General features: G+C 34.6%; 1 protein-coding gene across 5 annotated transcripts; it reads left to right on the forward strand.

The window, feature by feature from the left end:
• Positions 1 to 210: 210 nt before the first annotated feature.
• On the forward strand, positions 211 to 18,595 carry LOC140865169 (protein CHROMATIN REMODELING 20). 5 transcript variants are annotated; one of them, XM_073269714.1, is made up of 25 exons: positions 211 to 381; positions 890 to 952; positions 1,028 to 1,123; positions 1,213 to 1,305; positions 2,501 to 2,691; positions 2,773 to 3,019; positions 3,757 to 3,870; positions 4,279 to 4,362; positions 7,276 to 7,501; positions 7,619 to 7,703; positions 8,191 to 8,281; positions 8,347 to 8,562; positions 9,716 to 9,835; positions 11,226 to 11,392; positions 11,767 to 11,908; positions 13,488 to 13,637; positions 13,755 to 13,810; positions 13,899 to 14,202; positions 15,376 to 15,505; positions 15,761 to 15,810; positions 16,016 to 16,239; positions 16,653 to 16,856; positions 16,935 to 17,013; positions 17,085 to 17,350; positions 18,050 to 18,595. In XM_073269714.1, exons 1-25 carry the CDS (start codon positions 247 to 249, stop codon positions 18,552 to 18,554), a joined length of 4,038 nt encoding a protein of 1,345 aa, XP_073125815.1. In that variant the 5' UTR covers positions 211 to 246; the 3' UTR covers positions 18,555 to 18,595. The 5 variants fall into 5 exon arrangements, with proteins under 5 accessions (XP_073125815.1, XP_073125816.1, XP_073125817.1 ...); XM_073269715.1 differs by having other exon boundaries at positions 8,194 to 8,281; XM_073269716.1 differs by having other exon boundaries at positions 305 to 381; positions 2,461 to 2,691.
• The last annotated feature ends 85 nt before the right edge of the window (positions 18,596 to 18,680 follow it).

Below are 18,680 nucleotides of genomic sequence, written 5' to 3' on the forward strand. Positions count from 1 at the left end.
GGTTGAAAAAACTTATTCATCTATGTTGATGGATATAACTACTTTAAATCTATATAATTAATAGAGTGTTTAAAAAAAAAAAAAAAAAAAAGAGGACAGGACGTCGTTTGGGTCCCCGAACTTGTTTTTCCCTCTTTTGATAAACCCCGGTGTAAGTAAATATATATATAAAAATAATTAATAATTAATATGGTGGTAGTAAATAGTAATACAAGCAAGCCTGCCTTGATTTCGATACCCCATAAAATGGGCATAGAAAAAGAAGAGAGGAATGGGGAAGAAATTGGCGATTTGCAGAATGATTCTTCCAACGATTCAGTGGAAATTGATGACGAGGGTGAAGATGAAGATGAAGAAGAAGAAGCAGAGCCGCATTCCGAGGTGAATTTTGTACTTTATTGTTGAAACTTACTCGTATCACTGTTTATCATCGGAGCCCTTTGGGTCATATCCCATTTGTTTGTTTCTGAAACGAAGTTTTATTCCTGGGGTTTTCGCTTCGTTGTGGATGTTGTACGTTTACCAACCTTTTGATCAAAAAAATTTTATTTTTCTGTAGGAAATAGTTCTCTTTCTTTCTCGGCTTATTTTTGTTACTGATTGCTAACATCAACTGAATTCGTTGATTGGACTATGGGAATGTTGTTCATGCGGGAAAACTTTAGCCACATTTGGAGAAATTTTAGCTTGCCATATAAATTATGCAAGTGCTAATTACACTGTATCAATTGACTTAATTTTTCATTTTCGTTGGATGCATAGCATTTGATCGTCAATTATTTTATCTGCATCTGGAATTATGTTGTTTTGGATAAAATGCCTTGGTTTTTGGTCTTTTCCATTCTCTTTACAAGATTACATTTATATTTCCATCTCCATCTGTTCTCAGGAACCCTTGACTGATAAGGACATAGACGAGCTAATTGCTGAGCTTTTAGAAGTTGAGGGAAAAGTAAGAAAATTTAACCCCTTATGCTTTGATAAAGCACATTTTTACTGTTACTTGAATCAATAATTTAGTTTTTAGGCTGCAGAAGCTCAAGAAGCTCTGGAAGAGGAATCACTTCTGAATGTGGAGGCTGATGTTAGGAAAGAATTGGCACTCTCTCTCTCTGGTGACGATGTAAGTTACCATCCTTGTCTCTTTTGATACCTTTTTATCTCTCTCTGTTTTATTATCCCATTAAGTTTTATTATTCCATGAGAGGATAGTTGGAGAAGGCTGTTGCCGAAGAGATGGCGGTGTTCAAGGAAGAGTGGGAAGTGGAGCTTGATGAGCTTGAGACTGAGAGCGCTCATTTACTGGTATGCATTTTGTTGTTTTTTGAAATATTTATACAGAAATGGCCATAGTTATTAATTTCAGCTTTAATAAACATTATTTTCCCGTTATAATTGTTAAACTTAGATGTTTAATCCCGAAAGAACTAATAGTTTTTAGGGATAATTGCATATAGTACCTCAATGAAATCATGAGAATGCTAAAAACCTCCTATGACTATAAACCCTTTGTGTTTTCAAATTTTGTGCACAAATACCACAAGGGTTTATGTGCTCAGATTTTGAAAACACAGGGAGGTATGTGCTCAAGATTAAAAAACACAAGGAGCTAGTAGATCATTATTTTTTCATATGAGGTTTATAGCAATTTCGATATTTCACAGGGGTAATGTGTGCAATTACCCTTAGTTTTTAAAAACATTTAACTGGTCATGAGCGGAAAAATACTAGGATATCTATGGATATTTGAGAAAAAAAGATCGAAGAAAATATTCATCTTTGTTAATTTCAATCAAAAGTCTTACAATTTTCTTCTTGTTTTTGAACTGCTTAGAAAAGTAGTTCCTAACAGGAACAACTACATAAAGTTGGTCGTTGGAAGAGTCTAAATGAATAATGGCATCACCAATGCATGTGACCGAAAATCAACATCCAAGTTCACAGTATTGGTCCAAGCTTAAAGTGTATCCTATGCTCTAGCTAGTGGGGGAATGTTTGGAAGCTCTTTCATTAAGAGCTTTAGATTCTTATATTATTAAACATGCGTATCGTGTGTAAGCCAGAGATTTATGTATATATGTCCTGAATCAAACTAAATAATTATACATTCATGTTCCAAAGACCAATTTAATGGAATATAAAGAGGATTGCATCTCTAGGCTTTGAAATTTTGAGGTCTCTTCTAATAACGTGTGAGTAAAGATTGATTAAAATTTCTATCTCTCTTACTTCTGAACAACGAAAATTTCTCATGATTTAGAGACTTCATTTTGAGTAATTTTAATATTTAATACTAGATACCATTACAAGAAGGAAACTAATCAATCAAATTTGTTACCAATATTATTTGGCTATAATTATGAGACGGATGTGGTCCTACTCTCATTATATTTAACTTGCTTATGACTAGATTATAGAAAGCTTTATTCGGCTTTTCCAAATAATTTCTGCTTCCCGCAGGATACAGATTATTTATACCTTCTTGTTCGTGACTGAGCAGGAACAACTTGATGGTGCTGGTGTTGAACTATCAAGTCTGTACAAGTGGATTGAAAAACAAGCTCCTAGTGGTTGCTGCACAGAAGCATGGAAGAAGAGGGCTCATTGGGTTGGTAATCAACTTTCTCTCGATGCAATGGAATCAGTTTCACAGGCCGAAGAGTATCTCCAGGTCCACAGGCCTGTAAGAAGGTTTGTTCTCTATCATTTTTAAAAGTTAATATACATTAACTGAGTTTTAACTTCTGAATCGGGAGTGCTTATTGAGGGCAGGCGGCATGGGAAAATACTGGAGGAGGGTGCCAGTGGTTTCCTGACGAAAAAAGTTGTGGCCAGTGAATGCAGTCCTGCTGTAAATGATAGTACAGATGTAGATTGGAATTCGTTCAGCAAAATGTGCTCTAACGACTCAGGTTTAGAGGATACCAGATTTGGCAGCAAGCATTGGGCTTCTGTTTACCTGGCCAGCACTCCGCAGCAGGCAGCTGAGCTGGGCCTTAACTTTCCTGGAGTTGATGAGGTGAAAGATGCTGGCGTTATTTTATGTTCCCTTTGACAACATCTTATTATGGACTTATTGACTGCCTTGTAATTTATCAGTTTACATTTGTTAATTGAACTCAAATAATTGTGGTGCCATGATCACCCATCCAACGCTGTTGCAATAAGAACGATGCTCTCTCTCTCTCTCTCTCTCTCTCTCTCTCTCTGTGAGATAATGTTTCAAGTCTGGTATATTCTGTTTCACATATCTTCTGGCTGAGTTCTTATGCCTCATACTTTGAATTTTCTAATATTGTAAAATAATGCAATTTCAAGCAAAGTGAAATGATCTTTCCTTCATGTTTTATTAGTCTAATTTAACAAACACGAGTTCTTTAAGGAGTTCGATCCAACGTATACTCGCTCATATTTGGTAGTATATTAAATATTATTTGTTTTGATTACTTTTGAATGACCTCATACATCTAAATTTTAAAATATTATTTTTTAGTGCACCCACTTCGAGAAGGTGTGCGCCTCAACTTGCACCTTGGGTCTAAGCTCTAGGGCTAATGCATGCCTTAGTGTGTTTTGTGGCTTTAATAGCCATGGCTAGAAACTCTTTTTCGGTGAAACTTCATCATACTTTTCCATACTTTTCCATGATGACCTGATTTTTTTTTAATGTTTTGGAAACACAATTATTTTCGAACCGTTGCGCTTATATTATTTTTCATCTTTTCATAGAAATGTCTCACCTCTTCTATTGGTTAGGTGGAAGAAATTGATGATGTTGATGGGACGTCCAGTGATCCATTTGTTGCCGATGCTGTAGCAAATGAAAGAGATCTGAATCTCACAGAAGAGCAAAAGAGAAACTTTAGAAAGGCAAGGAGTAGTCCCTGCCACACAATTTAGTCACTTGCTAAAACAGTTATCCTTTCTGTTTAGTTTTTTAATTTTTTTTTTTTTTTAATTCAGTTGAGAATATTTGGCTGTAGTGAAATGCTAAGTTTACTTTTTTTGTCATTCGATTTTTGAATAGTTATTTGGCCCAGTCATCTATTATTTTCGATTGTTTAGCATGAATGAGATCAAAGTCCCTGAACTGGTCAGAATCATCTTACCTCTTGTCAAAAAGGTCATATGGTATAATAATGCGTCTGAACCTAAAGTCAACGAATCCTATCATTTTTCAATGTCTACTCGGTCTTTTTGTATAGAAGCAAAAGAGTAATTTTCAAATGATGCTCATTTCAAGGATGTTCTAGTAACATAATTTCCAATTGCTGACAGGTCAAGGAGGAAGATGATGCTAACACTGATCTCCAGCTTCATATTCGTTTGAAGCGAAGGAGACTTAGAAAACAATCTAAGAAGGTTTTGTTTCATGATTACCAGTAATGGTTTAATCATTGTCCACTGGTTACATCATTTCCTGCCTTTGTCTTTTAAATACTTTTGGAGAATATGCCTTAGTTGTGGCTTTTTTATTTTCTGCAAATAATATGTTGCACAATTCACTGGTCTAGTGCTGCGATAACTCCTAAATTAGAAATCCTAGCTGAAAGAAAATTGTAAAAATTGACTTTAAATATTCACTTTTTAAGATGGATGGAGTTCTTTTTCTGTATACTGATGTTTGGGTTGAGTATTTATTGGACTTGAAATTTTTGGTATCAGACGTGTTACTTCATTACAAAAGCTCCATCTCTAGAATTATCACCTGACTATATTTTATTTAGTACAGTGGAAGTCATTGAAGGTCATATTGTTCTCCTACTTTTTATTTTGATTGACATCCAGCTATCTCAAGCTCAGAGGATCCCGTATATCTATTTTTAAGTTTTTCAGTGCTTACAACTTACAAGATCTTGACCAGGCTTTCTTTATGGTGCCTACTATCCATACTTGGCAACATAATTGATTTTTTATTTAGTTAAGTGTGCGTAACTGTACTCATTACAAGCTTACAGAGCTCACAACTGTATCCATACTTCGAGAGTCTGAAAGCTGTACTCTTTAAATAGCCAAATTTGTTAGGTCCAAGCAGTACCCTTCTTTAGTATCAATCTTACCAATATGATATGACTAAATGATGGCTTTTGAGGTTTAAGAAATTCTACTAACGCTGCAAATGATTTTGCCAAATCAAGCCTTTGCTTTTATCGATTACTTTATCGTTGGTTCGTCCCCCACTAGCCATTTGTCCATTTGCATGTGAATGCATTGACATGCATTGTCTTGAGGTGTCAACCATTTTTAAAATGAAATGAATCTAGTTTTATAATAACATACTAATCCTACGGTTACAGATACCTAAAACTTTAATGCGTGAATGTTGAATCCTTTTTGCATCGATTCATGAACTTGTTTCGAGTGTTCACACACGATTTCTATGCTCGAAGTTATAATTAATTTTGGATGTTTAAGTCTCACATTATTTGCTTAATGTCGTCAATAAGGTATGTTAATTGATGAGATCTAAACTTTGAATGAGCATTGATAAAAAAAAGTTGCTTTTTAGGCTATTACTATCATGATTTAGAAAAGTCCTGAAAATTTCAAATCCAGGAAAGCAGAGCGACGCGGATCTATTTCAAATTAATGTTAGCGGAGTTTCAAATCATAGAAAATCTAGTGTTAGATGCTATAAATTATATCGTGATTGTAGCGATCTTATATGTCTGGTGGTCAATCTCGACTGATTGTGGTAAGAAATATTACATAAATTCAAGTCATCTCTGTTTTCTTTTATTCATTCACACTCATTCCGTTTTTGGGCGTCGCGTTTTCTTCAGAATATTTTTTAGGGCTAAGAAATAAGGGTAACCAATCATTCATCAAATCTTTATGCGACAATACTACATGGAAAATCATATGATGTTTGTAAGATGATCTATGAGGATTTTAGTTGTGCGTGTACAAGAACATAGCTGATGTGATCTAGTTTTATTTGATAGACAATCTAAGATTGACCTATAGGCGTTGAAGCCAGTGTAAGGTGGATCTGGTGTGTTGTCCATTAGCCATGTTGGTTTACTAACCAGACTCATTAAACACAAAATCATATCCGTGTTTGGTTGTGGGAGATGTCCTCTAAATTTTTTGTTTCTTTTCAAGTAAATTCGAATGGCAAAGCTAAAAGAAACGTCAGGAGAAAATTGTAGGTGCAATTCTCGAATTCAGAATATGCTTAGATTTCAGTAGCCCAATCTGAATTACATTTGTTAAATGCTTTGATATGTATGAAGAGCCATTTGTAGCAGCACCCAATATTTATTCCTAGCTTTGTTTCAGTCTTTACCTGCATTATATGATTGATATCGTCATTGGACATTGTGAAGCTGTTACAGTGTCAAGGCAAAATGTCAATTTGAGTCCTATATGTATTAAGATATGACATTTTGAGTCTTATGGCTGGAGAGGAAATTTGGGACAAGATCAAATTGAGAGTATCCATGTAGGCCCACAAGGGTTCTAAATTTCAATCTTTGGCTATTTTAGACTTGTATAGGGATTGGAAATTGGCTTTGATTTAGTTTGATAACTGTGGTTGTTTGCATTGGATAATAGTTAGCTTCTGTGGACCACTAGTCCATTTTTTGTAAATCTTCTAATCTAATTTTATATATAACATTATAGTTTCCTATCAAAAAAAAAGTATCATTGTAAAATTTTTATAACTACATTGTTATATGCACATGCATGTTACGAGAGATTTTGTTACCATGTAGTTATAAAATTTAACATGATATTAGTTATTTATGATTTAATTACGTGATTTGGACGAGAAAAACTAAATTGATCACCATAATATGGTTACATGACTATAATTAATTCAATGAAATATATATGACTAAAAATGTCAAACCGCAATACATACAAGACTAAAATTAATATGTTGCCTTCTGACGATTAATCAGGAAAGTTTGTTCTACATCTGGATTCACCAAGGTTCACGTTGTCAATCATAGCATACAGAAATTTTTATTCTTCCTTTAGCAGTTTACATTTCAAAATGAATTTTATGATTTGACTGCTTGATCAGATTTGATATGAGTAGGGTCGTGCTTAGACTTTTGTTTTTAGCGGACCACTTGTCCGCCTATTGTAATTAATAGCTTTTCCGTAATTAATATAGTATTGTTTCTTATTAAAAAAAATGCCTTGGTACCGTGTGTCCCTATTTGTTCATTTTGTTTATTTTCTCTGCCTTCATCAGATTTAATTTTTCAAATTTATATTTTCTATTGTTGACTTGCTTCGTTCGTTCTATTTTCATAAAATCAGGATACCATTCCAATGGAAGTTTCCTCTATCGATGGGGTGAAGGAGTGCCAACTAGATGCTTCCTTGGCTCAAGATGACGAGGTTCTAAAAAATGTTACTGAACTTCAAGGTACTAATAATGAAAAGAGTGAGTTTTCAAGAGTTGTTTCTGTGAAAGCAACGGCCGACGATGGTACTTCTTTGATAAATGGCTCAGCATCACCTGACTTGGTTGAGTTGACGGAGGGTAAGCACCTCAGTGATTGTGACATCCTACAATCTGACAGTATGAAATCTTGTACTATTACCATAGATAGAGACTATGCAACCATGCCTGACGGAAATATATTTTTGTATTTTGAAGAAATCATGAACACTGAAGGTCAATTTGTCTCGAGTTCAGATTCAGCTTCAGATGATTCAGATACTGATGTCAGAGTCACTACCAGGTATACTTGATTTTCATTTCTGTTTATGGATTTGATTCGAACCATTAGGATATAATAACTAATAATCAAGAGTTATTTCATCTATAGCTCAATCATGTTGAAGTTTCAGACATTCATTTAAAAATCTTGTGATTCTCTTATTTCTGTAGCACACAACATTTGTAGTCTTGTTGGATAATACTTTGTCAATGTTAGGATTCGTGTTTCTTATCTCTTTTATTTTGTTGTGATCTTCACACTAGAAAATAATTTTACGCAGGGATTGTCTTTGCATATTTAGTATCTCACTTCAGTCATTTTGAAATAAACATATAAATTGGCTCTAAGCATTATACTCTGTGTATGGTCAAACCTTCATCTTTGATTGCTCATTGTTCTGTCCTTCTAAAATCAATTTATTATACTTGTCATTTGAAGTATGATTTCTGCCTACCTGTTACTAATATCCTTCAAACTCAATTCCGTTGTCATTCTTTTTTTGTGACAGCAGTAAGAGAAGACGAAAGAAAAAAATTCGGCGAATCCTCGATGATGCTGAGTTAGGAGAAGAGACCAAGAAGAAAATTGCAATAGAAAAGGTAAAAGTTTAACTTCTGCTTTGCGTGGGGAAACATCCTTTTTAATACGTACATTAACTTTTCAGGAACGTCAAGAGAGGCTTAAATCTTTGGAAGCGCGGATTGCTACAAAGTCCATGGTGACGAATTCAATGGTCAATAGTGAAAATTCAATTGATGGTACTGGTTCTGAAATGCTAGGTGATACTTCTGCTGGTTACATAATTAATGTGGTGAGGGAGGAAGGTGAAGAAGCCGTGAGGATTCCTCCCAGCATATGTACAAAATTAAAACCACATCAGGTTTTTCAACCTTTATTTTTAAAGTTCTCAGACTTGTTTATCTTCTACAGTATTTATTTATGTTATAGTTGCCTGGAACTCTATTACATTCTGTTGCCTGGAACTCTATTACAACAGAATCCAGACCTAATTTTGGTCATGTTTTAATGCTGAAATCACACACTTCCTTGCTAATCAACTGAACTTTAAAGGGAAAATAATTCGGTAAACTAAAATCGTTCTATTAGCTCGTTATACAAACTCTTTTAAGGAATCGATGGCAAAACTATTAAAAATAAGCAACATTTTGTTCATCTAATCTAGTTGTATTAAAACTGACATAGGATATTTGTGTAATATATTAATACATCAGTTAAATATAATATTTTATGATGTTTCAGTAATTATGTCTTTGATTGAACTGTGGTGTAGAAAGGTGAGTCTTGATGTGAAAATTTGGCTTCCAAGAGGAGTTATTAATTGGTCAGTTATGCTAAAGAGATGGATTTTGATAATATGCAATATAAGCTAATCATAACATTTTCGAAGTCTGAATACTCTTTAGGTTTGTAAGTTTAGTTCAACGCTCAATATTTTAATTGAAGTATCTTATTTGAAAATTTTCTCCTTAAACCTGAGTCCTGACCCTGGTCTTACTCACCTCAGCTCGACTAAATTTTCTTAGAACTGTATGTTTTCTTCTGCATAAACTACTTCTCATCTTAAAAGAACTTGATTTAGTTGTTTGGTTTCTCAGGGTTTGTTCTGATTGAAATATATGTCTTGCTATTCAATATATCTTAAACGGTAAAATGGAGTTTGTGCTACCCTTTAGTTTTTTGTTGTATTATTTTCGACTTTGGGGGTAATTGGTTCCAAATACCTTTAGCTTTATTGGTAAAATGTAAAATGAATGATAAAGTAGTAGTCATGTTCATCCAATTTGATTCCACTTTCCGTATTGCTTAGAGCTTGTAGTAGCTCTTTGTCTGACTTAATGTTTTAACTTCATTCCTTTTGGGTAACCAAATATCCTATTGGTGGAGAGTTGGTTTCCCAATATTTTGATTCTCAGTTAAATCCCTCAAAGCATGCAAACGAGTAAAATAATCCATTCACTTGCGATCTACACATTAACTCTATGCTTAAATCATAGTTTTTGCTATCACTGCAGATTGCAGGAATTCGATTCATGTGGGAAAATATTATTCAGTCAGTACGAAAAATGAGGTCCGGTGATAAAGGTCTTGGTTGCATTCTGGCTCATACAATGGGGTTAGGTAAAACTTTTCAGGTAGCATTCTTCATTCCTTTTAATTGACTGGATGACCTGTTGAATTTTGCATATGATGAATATGTGAAATGGAAGTTCTGATGATATGCTACTTTATTTGTTTGATATAAATTGTCTACATGATACTGAATTATCAATATAAGAAAAATGACTATAGCATGGGCTTGATGATTTCATGAACAGTGAATAAAATATTTACGTGTCAAATTGTTCAAATCTAACAACCTTTGTGTCTGACCTTGTTTTTGCTGTTAAAACAAAGCCATCATTCCATCTTTACTTTATGGATTTTGAATTTTCAAGTGCCGACAAATTGTTCTTAGTCAATTAGTCTACAGTCTACACTTATGATTTGAGTCATCCCATCCATATTAGTGGTTAAATTTGAATAAGAAAAAAACAGTTCTATTGAATATTTTTCAGAGAATCTGTCAAATCAAAACCACTTTCATTTCGTAGCAGTCATGTTCAAAGGCTTTCTGTATGCCGTTCATATCAGGTTTAAAAACAGTATGTTCAGGAAGAGATGGTGGCAGATATAAGAATCTGAGTTATTCTAAATTTTTCCTTGGATGAAAACAGTGTCTCGAGCAACAAACTTTTGAAAACCTTCACTTGTGATGTGGGACCACCCCTTCCTTAGATTTCCCATGAATTTTAATGTCCACAATGTAATTGGAATGTATGGCTGCCTTTTGTCAAGTTTGACACATAATCAAATGATGCTTTCACATCTTGGCTTTTAAAAGTGCTCTGTTGTCTCTTGTGCTTGGTAGCTTAGGGATCAAAATGCTCCATGACTTTCTTATGATCCAAAAGTCATTTGCTTATACTATTTTTGTGAAACCTAAAATATTAAATCCTTACTTCTGTGATCGTTTCGCTGAAGGTGTCCCATGAAAATTACTTTACTCAATTTTTAGTTGTATGTGGCTTTGCAAATTTCCATGAAAACTTTTATGACATTTATGATTTATGATATGATTTGATAATGTTGTACACGCCTATACACAAATAGACAAATAGTTGATGTTGGAAGTCATGTGTCTGGTGAACTTATGGATGGAAGTTTCAGATGTAGTAATGAATAGAGAGCTTAAAGTTGAACCATATTAAATATGTTTCCTGTATCCGTTGTTTGTTGACGAGACACCTTTGTAATTTCCTTGTGTTTGTAATGTTATTGCTTTCTTCTTCTTCCCCTTTGTATGCTTGGATGCACAAGCCCTCTACGTGCTCATAATTTTTTGAAGTTGTTTTGTCGGAAAAACTTATTTTCAACAGTTTTGGTATTGGATGACAGGAAGTATGTCAAAATGTTGGTTTCTTACGATGTTCAGGAAGTATGTAAAAAATGTTGGTTTCTTAAGATGTTGTATTCTCCATGCAGGTCATTGCTTTTCTATACACTGCTATGAGAAGTGTTGACCTAGGATTAAAAACTGCGCTCCTTGTGACACCTGTAAGTGTTCTACACAATTGGCGCCACGAGTTTCTGAAATGGAGACCATCGGAGCTAAAGCCTCTGCGCATCTTCATGCTAGAAGATGTTCTAAGGTTTTTTTTCCTTCATTTATTAGTTAAATAATTTGATTGAAAGAAGGACGGATGTTTAGAAAATCAATGGTAGTTATTTGGTCAGCGGTCCATTTTCTTGCCCACAGCAGACATATAACCGTCTGGGAGAGCACAAGCAGTATCGACCTCTCTTCCCTTGTCTCTGGGTTTGGTTGAATTGTTTGTTCGGATATTTTTGACTTTTTAACTCGACTACTTGGTTTTGTTGACGCTTTTATGCATATATAGCAGCATCTAACATGGTTTTAAAATGCTCGTTTATTATTATTATTATTTGGTGATATTATGCCGGAGCAACATTTACTTGCATGAATTTCTGTAAAATACAATCATCACTGCTTTGTTTTTTTCAGGGAGAAAAGGATCGAGTTACTAACCAAGTGGCGATCCAAAGGTGGTGTCTTCTTAATTGGTTATAGCGCCTTCCGAAATTTGTCCCTTGGGAAGTATGTAAAGGATCGAGAATTGGCCAAGGAGATTAGTCAGGCACTTCAGGTTGTTTACCTTATTTGAAAATAGATCTACAAGGATAAATAATATAGAAACATCAAAAAAAATTTTTGTTTCTGTTGTAGAATTGCAAATCATTTTTCGTTCAATGAACCTGTGTCGGGTATTTACTGTCACTTAGTATAAATGGTTTTATTTGACGTCATTCTGCATGCAGCACATGCATATTTCAAATTTTATGCAGTTTTGTTGTCTTGGTCTTCCGTTTCCTGAGTTTCTCACTTTGCTTAGGTGATGCTTGTTACTATATATATATTTTTAAATACAAAGGATCAATTCTTTCTTTTTGTTTAAATAAAAAATTATAGAAGTTAATGGAGAAATATTAGCTCTGAAATAGGGGTTTCAGCTTTTCACTAGGTGCATTCTTATGATTTATTCTGAAGTTCGTTGATAAGAGATGATTGCAAATTGAAGCTAGAACAAAAAAGAGCTGTCATTGAGCATGGTATAACATATTCCTTAGAAGTGCTTCAGAGTCTAAGGCTTGTGTACTTTTTGTCTTTTATTTCAGGGTTGTGAACATGATTTACCGTTACCACTTTCTCAAGGATTCCTTTAACAATTTGGATTATATATTAAGTGTTTCAAGATATTTGTTGCCTTTTCAATTCTGTTTGCTTCTTTTATTTGTGGAGTGGGTCTGAAGATATGCAATAAAGTAATTAGTCAGGCTTGTCTAAGGTGAGGTCGTATTGATTTAGGATTTGATTGCTAGTGATGTTTTGGATGATTTAGTTATTATGTTAAGAGTTTTATGCTGGTGATGTTTGCTGATGCGTTATGAGCTACATTTTTTGTTCTTGTACGTTCGCCAACATTGGGCTTGTATATTGATTTTTCTGACTTGATTGTTTTTGCTCCTTAGGTATCTCTCTTCGTGGTCACTCAACTGTATTTCTTGGTATCAATTGCGTCATTTTCTCGTTTTCAATGGTTTAGTTACATTTTTTCATTTAAATCAACATTTTCCCAGCAATGGGGTTAGGCTAACCCCTACCTCTATAGATACAACAAAGGGTTGAGAAATATCAATTGAGCCTAAACTATGATGTATCAAAAGCAATAACCTTTAAAATTACCACTATACAGTATTGTTACAAAGAAATATTTAACTAGGACAGAGTGGAGCAAATCCTATCAATAAGATCAAAACTCCTTGGCCCTTAGTGGTGGAATGGGGTTTGCCATGTTTGGTTAGTGTTTATGAATGCTACTAGCTATAAATATTTGATTCCCGTATAGCTTTAGGAAATCTTTTTTTGTTGTTCTGTTACATCATTTGAAAAATATCTTCAAATTTAGGAAAAGTTTTATAAGGAAAACCGGTCATGATTATATTGAATGTGTCTTCTTGAAATAAATAGGTAGGATATAATTTTTTTCTTGTGCAGGAGACACATTGTGTGCAAACTGACTGAAGTTCCACAGTCCAAAAACTTGTGATATTTTGACTGTGGATAGTTGTTTGCTATTTTATCCCCTTATTGCTGAAATTTCATGATTCCACGTTTATTAATTATTGGTTGTCGAGCTCTTAAAAGAACCGTGCATACTTTTCCAGGACGGACCTCATATCCTTGTCTGCGATGAAGCCCACATGATAAAAAACACTAGGGCTGATACAACCCAGGCTTTAAAACAAGTGAAGTGCCAGAGAAGAATTGCATTAACTGGATCGCCTCTCCAGAACAATCTTATGGAGTATTACTGTGTATGTGTTTCACATTTCTGATTTCTGAATTCAAACTGAGAATGTATTTTCTCTATCTTGTTCTTTTTTTTAAAAAAATAAATTTATCTTTCTCTTAATTTTATCTGGAACAAACAGATGGTTGATTTTGTAAGAGAAGGATTTCTTGGTAGCAGCCATGAATTTAGGAACCGGTAAGACTTTTAAATTTTTATCATTTTGATTCTACATCCTTGAACTTTTATTGGGACGCCTCCAAATCAATCGTTTTGCTGTTTGTAGTTTCCAAAATCCAATAGAAAATGGTCAACACACCAATTCTACTGCATTAGATGTGAAGATCATGAATCAAAGATCTCATATTCTGTATGAGGAGCTGAAAGGATTTGTTCAGAGGATGGACATGAATGTGGTTAAAAGTGATTTACCTCCTAAAACTGTGTTTGTTATAACTGTAAAGTTATCTCCTTTACAGAGAAAACTTTATAAAAGATTTCTTGATGTTCATGGTTTCTCAAAGGAAAAGGTTTCAAAGGAAAAACTAATCAAGAGATCTTTTTTTGCTGGATACCAGGCCTTGGCTCAGGTACATTTTTACAATAGATCTTTTGATGAATACATTATTTAATCTTAGTTGTTTTCTTGAATGTGTTATTCACGTTCATTCTCTGATCGCTGCAATTATTGATGGTAATGCTGAATGAATTTGTTCCAAACTCTAGATATTGGTATGAAACTAAAAGTTAAATACGGCTATATTCAACTCGAGAAATATTGATGGCGATCTGATCTAAGGTTGGCTAAGTAATATTCAACTGGACAAATATTGGTCCCACACTGATCTAAGTTTGCCAAGTGGATCCTCTTTTGCACTCGGTTCTAGTAAGGGCCATTTGAAAACTTAACCTAAATTTATTCATCCTTTCCACTTTTACTGGTAATAGGAAGTAACATCTTTAGGTGTTTTATTTATGTTTGACAAGGTCTATTTTTTTACTCACCAGAATGCTTCTTCCAACCTCTTTCTTTTTCCTGTTTTTTTTCTTTTTCTTTTTTTATGGATTCTGAAATCCTTCCTAGATTTCTCATATTTCAGGTGTCCCAACTTAATTAGTCTTGTTGTCTATTTGCTTCTTTTTTTTAGTAGTCAAGCTACAGTACATGACATTCATTGAAGTATTTTGAGGTCTTCATTTTCGATGGGATTATAAGAGTTTTTTGAGTTCAAGCTGCAGCTCATATAAAATTGTCGAAGTCAAGTTTCCTGATTTTGTATGTGTATGGCTAAAATTTTTGTTTGAATAATTACATTGTGTTGATTTATAAGTATAAATAAGATATACTTTTATTCTAAAAAAAAAGGATCTACTTTTAATAATGAAGCACACAGGAATAAATTCAAACAATTTTAAATCATTAATGTGTTTCATTAACTTGCACGAGTTAGTAACAACTAATAAATATCACGAGGCATTATACATTTTACACCATGATTCCATGGAGTACGGCAATATATTTCGCTGTGATATGGCATACTGCATTGAAGGGTTATTATGATTAGAATAAAATGTCATATGACACCTGGATAATCAAAGAATTATGTGAAAATCTATTATTTTAGAACCTTTTGCTGTCCCCTTTACAGAGTGAACTCATTCCTCGTTGACATCTTTTTTCCTTGTATCACATTAAAGCTACAGATTAAGAAATCAGTTTATTATTTTCAATCACTGTGTTCAGCAAGATCATTTCTATGCAGATATGGAATCATCCTGGAATTTTACAGCTTAGAAAAGAGAATAAAGACTCTAGTAAATATGAAGATGTTGAAAGTGGTCTTGCAGATGACAGCTCTAGTGATGACGTGGACTACAATATCATTTCTGGAGGTACCCGTTTCACCCAATCTCCTGGGCCGGATTAAATATAGTTAGTAAATATATTCATGGACTGCATCTCATTTTGTAGTTTCCAAGCTATTTGTTAAAGAATTTTTGAGTGCTTCCGTATCTGCAAACATTAATGACAATTTTCATGTATCGTAAAGATTTATTTGCTGCATATACTTGTGACATGTATTCCTAATGAACGTTAATGCTTGAAGTTTTCATTGAGGATACTGAACTATCATCCCCTGTTTGCAGAAAAGTTGAGCAATTCAAACCGAAAAAATGAGAACCGATTTCTATACGAGGTTCGCCTTTGTCATTCCCCTAATTCCTCATTTGCATGCAATTCACATTGCTGTGTCCTCTTATCATTCTTATGTTTATTCTAGTTTCCTATCTCCATTTTTTCCTTTTGTAAAGTTATAATAGACTTTAGCCTAAACTTTATGCAGCACTTAATCTTTCTTCGTAATTGTTTACCTAATTGATTCAAACATCAATTTCAAGCAGGACTGGTGGAGAGATCTTCTTCATGAAAATAACTATGAGGTGGATTACAGTGGCAAAATGGTTTTGCTGCTAGATATTCTGAAAATGTGCTCGTGTATTGGTGATAAGGCATTGGTGTTCAGTCAGAGTTTATTGACTTTGGACCTGATTGAGTTTTATCTCTCAAAATTACCTCGTCCAAGAAAGAACGGAAAATTATGGAAAAAAGGGAAGGACTGGTACAGGTGCGTGCATGAAATGTCAAGCAATTTAAAAGTCTTACATTTTCAAAATTCAAATGGTCCTGTTGCTGTCTTGCTTACCTCATTAAAATCCAATTTTCAAGTTATATGTCTATTTAACTCCACTCGTTGAGATTTGACTAAATCATTATTTGCATTAGGATTCACACCCGAAAATGGAGATTTTCTTTTTCTTTTAGGATTCAGTTTAGTGGGAATCACAAATTTTGTGTATACTTTCTTTGTGATTTTACTAGCAGTGGATTACTCTCTTGTGTTTCTGATTTCTTTTCTTCCTTTTTATTCCAACACTGTTTGTTGTGTTGCTGTCGGTTATTATATCTTTCTAGAAACTTTTACTTTCCATAAGGCAAGATCATGATTTAACTCGAAAACCTTTCTGAATCTAATGACAGGTTTGATGGTAGAACTGAAAGCTCTGAGAGGCAGAAACTGGTCGAGAGGTTCAACGAGCCTTCAAACAGAAGGGTCAAATGCACTTTGATATCCACCAGGGCTGGATCTCTCGGCATTAATCTTCATGCAGCTAATCGAGTAATCATAGTTGATGGGTCTTGGAATCCAACATACGATCTACAAGCTATATACCGAGTTTGGAGGTGTGTTCCGTGTTCTTTTATTAAGACAGACTTAGATACAGTTGAGTTTTGTAAATTTAGCTTGTTCATGCTATTCAGATATGGCCAAATGAAGCCTGTGTTTGCATACCGATTACTTGCACATGCCACGATGGAGGAGAAAATCTACAAGCGTCAGGTACTGCAAACTGAGTTATTAATATATGAATTGTTTAGTCAGTGATACCGAAACGGGTATATTTTTGATAGGTGACCAAGGAAGGCCTTGCTGCAAGGGTAGTTGATAGGCAGCAGGTTCACAGAAGTATGTCTAAAGAGGAAATATTGCATTTGTTTGAGTTTGGGGAGGACGAAAGTACTGATGCAATGCTGCCTGAGTTTGGCGACGAGACTGGACTTGTGGCGGAACCAAACAGGACTGGTCAAAATTCATTGAACCAGAAACTGCAACCTCCTAATGGAAGTGCTTCTGTTGATAAAATAATTCAAAGTTTGATCGACAAACACCATCCCAGGTGGATTACTCGGCCTTATTTTACTTCGTATATTTTATACTAGAAGTGCTCAAGTCTTTAATTGATCCAGGACGTGTGATCAGTTAATCTACTAATAGGTTGGTTCACTGATGCTCCGTCTATCACTTCATTGTGAAATAGCAGACTGTCTTATTCCACATTAGGTATCTTGAGTATATTCTATAATGGGCTAAATTTGTAGTTGTAAAACTTTCTTTTCTTGATCTTAATTCACATTGAAATTCAAAACAATTCAAAACTTTGAACCTAGTTGAAGTGACATGAAAGGGATTCCTGCTGGTTTTGGAGAGATACTTGGCTTAGTTGGGTGTTGTATTTGGAAAATCCCCTTTATGGCCTCTTCAATGGACGAAGAGAGATATGACTAAGTATTGTTCGAATTCACATAAGAAATTGTTAGAAATTGTTAGAAATTGACTTGGACCTAACTCACCTCAAAAGCTAGCTCAAGAGGTGAGGGTTGCTCTTGTCTATCTAAAGGGCTCTCAGGTTATTTAGCCAACCGATGTGGGACACAAACTAAGACACCAACAGAAATCATTTATTTACTTCGTATGATCAGATTGCCTCTAAAATTTCGGTTTCCGTATCAGTAAATTTGTAGCTTTATCATCACATTTTCAAGATTCACAGTTGATCAAGATTTTGTTTGTAACAGATAATGTTTTTCCTTTTCAGTTGGATTTCAAATTACCATGAACATGAAACCCTCTTGCAAGAAAACGAAGAAGACAAGCTGTCAAAAGAAGAACAAGACTTGGCTTGGGAAGTATATCGGAAGACCCTCGAGTGGGAGGAGACGCGACGTTTCACACCTGAAGAAAGCATACTCGAGCAGCAGAAAATCCTTGTTAATGCATCTGCACCAGGTGAGCAGCAGCAGCAGCCACTCGGAGCTGAATCTACAATTGATCAAAACCATACTGGGATTTCTACTGCAGAGGTGCCTGAGGAGGATTACAGACTTGAACGAATCAGGCAACGTCATCGGAATCGTTATGTGCTGCGGCATTGCACAAATCTTTCACATTTAATGACCTTGAGAAGTCAAGGCAAGGAGGGCGGCAGAACTATATGTGGACAATGTGCCCGAGAAATTCGTTGGGAAAACCTCAAACCGGATAGTCGGATGACGATGTCTCCTGCTGCTGTGCCGGATATTTTGGATTCTTCATCACCTTAATATCTTTAAAAATTTTATTAATGGCTTAAATTTTGTAATTATCTGGGATTTCAGCGTTGGTTGGATTTAAATCGACCCCTCTTTTTCAGCAGAAATGGCTGAAAAGTCCCAATGCTGAAGACATTT

The sequence above is a fragment of the Henckelia pumila genome, chromosome 4 (genome assembly GCF_033568475.1).
Source record: "Henckelia pumila isolate YLH828 chromosome 4, ASM3356847v2, whole genome shotgun sequence".
Lineage (NCBI taxonomy): Eukaryota > Viridiplantae > Streptophyta > Magnoliopsida > Lamiales > Gesneriaceae > Henckelia > Henckelia pumila.

What these genes read in the sequence shown, in the direction of transcription:
- LOC140865169 (XM_073269714.1), top strand. Translation starts at nt 247, where the DNA reads ATGGGCATAGAAAAAGAAGAGAGGAATGGGGAAGAAATTGGCGATTTG. An exon ending in AGAAAATCTACAAGCGTCAG is followed by an intron (nt 17,014 to 17,084) that starts GTACTGCAAACT and finishes TATTTTTGATAG; the next exon opens with GTGACCAAGGAAGGCCTTGC. An exon ending in ATCGACAAACACCATCCCAG is followed by an intron (nt 17,351 to 18,049) that starts GTGGATTACTCG and finishes TTTCCTTTTCAG; the next exon opens with TTGGATTTCAAATTACCATG.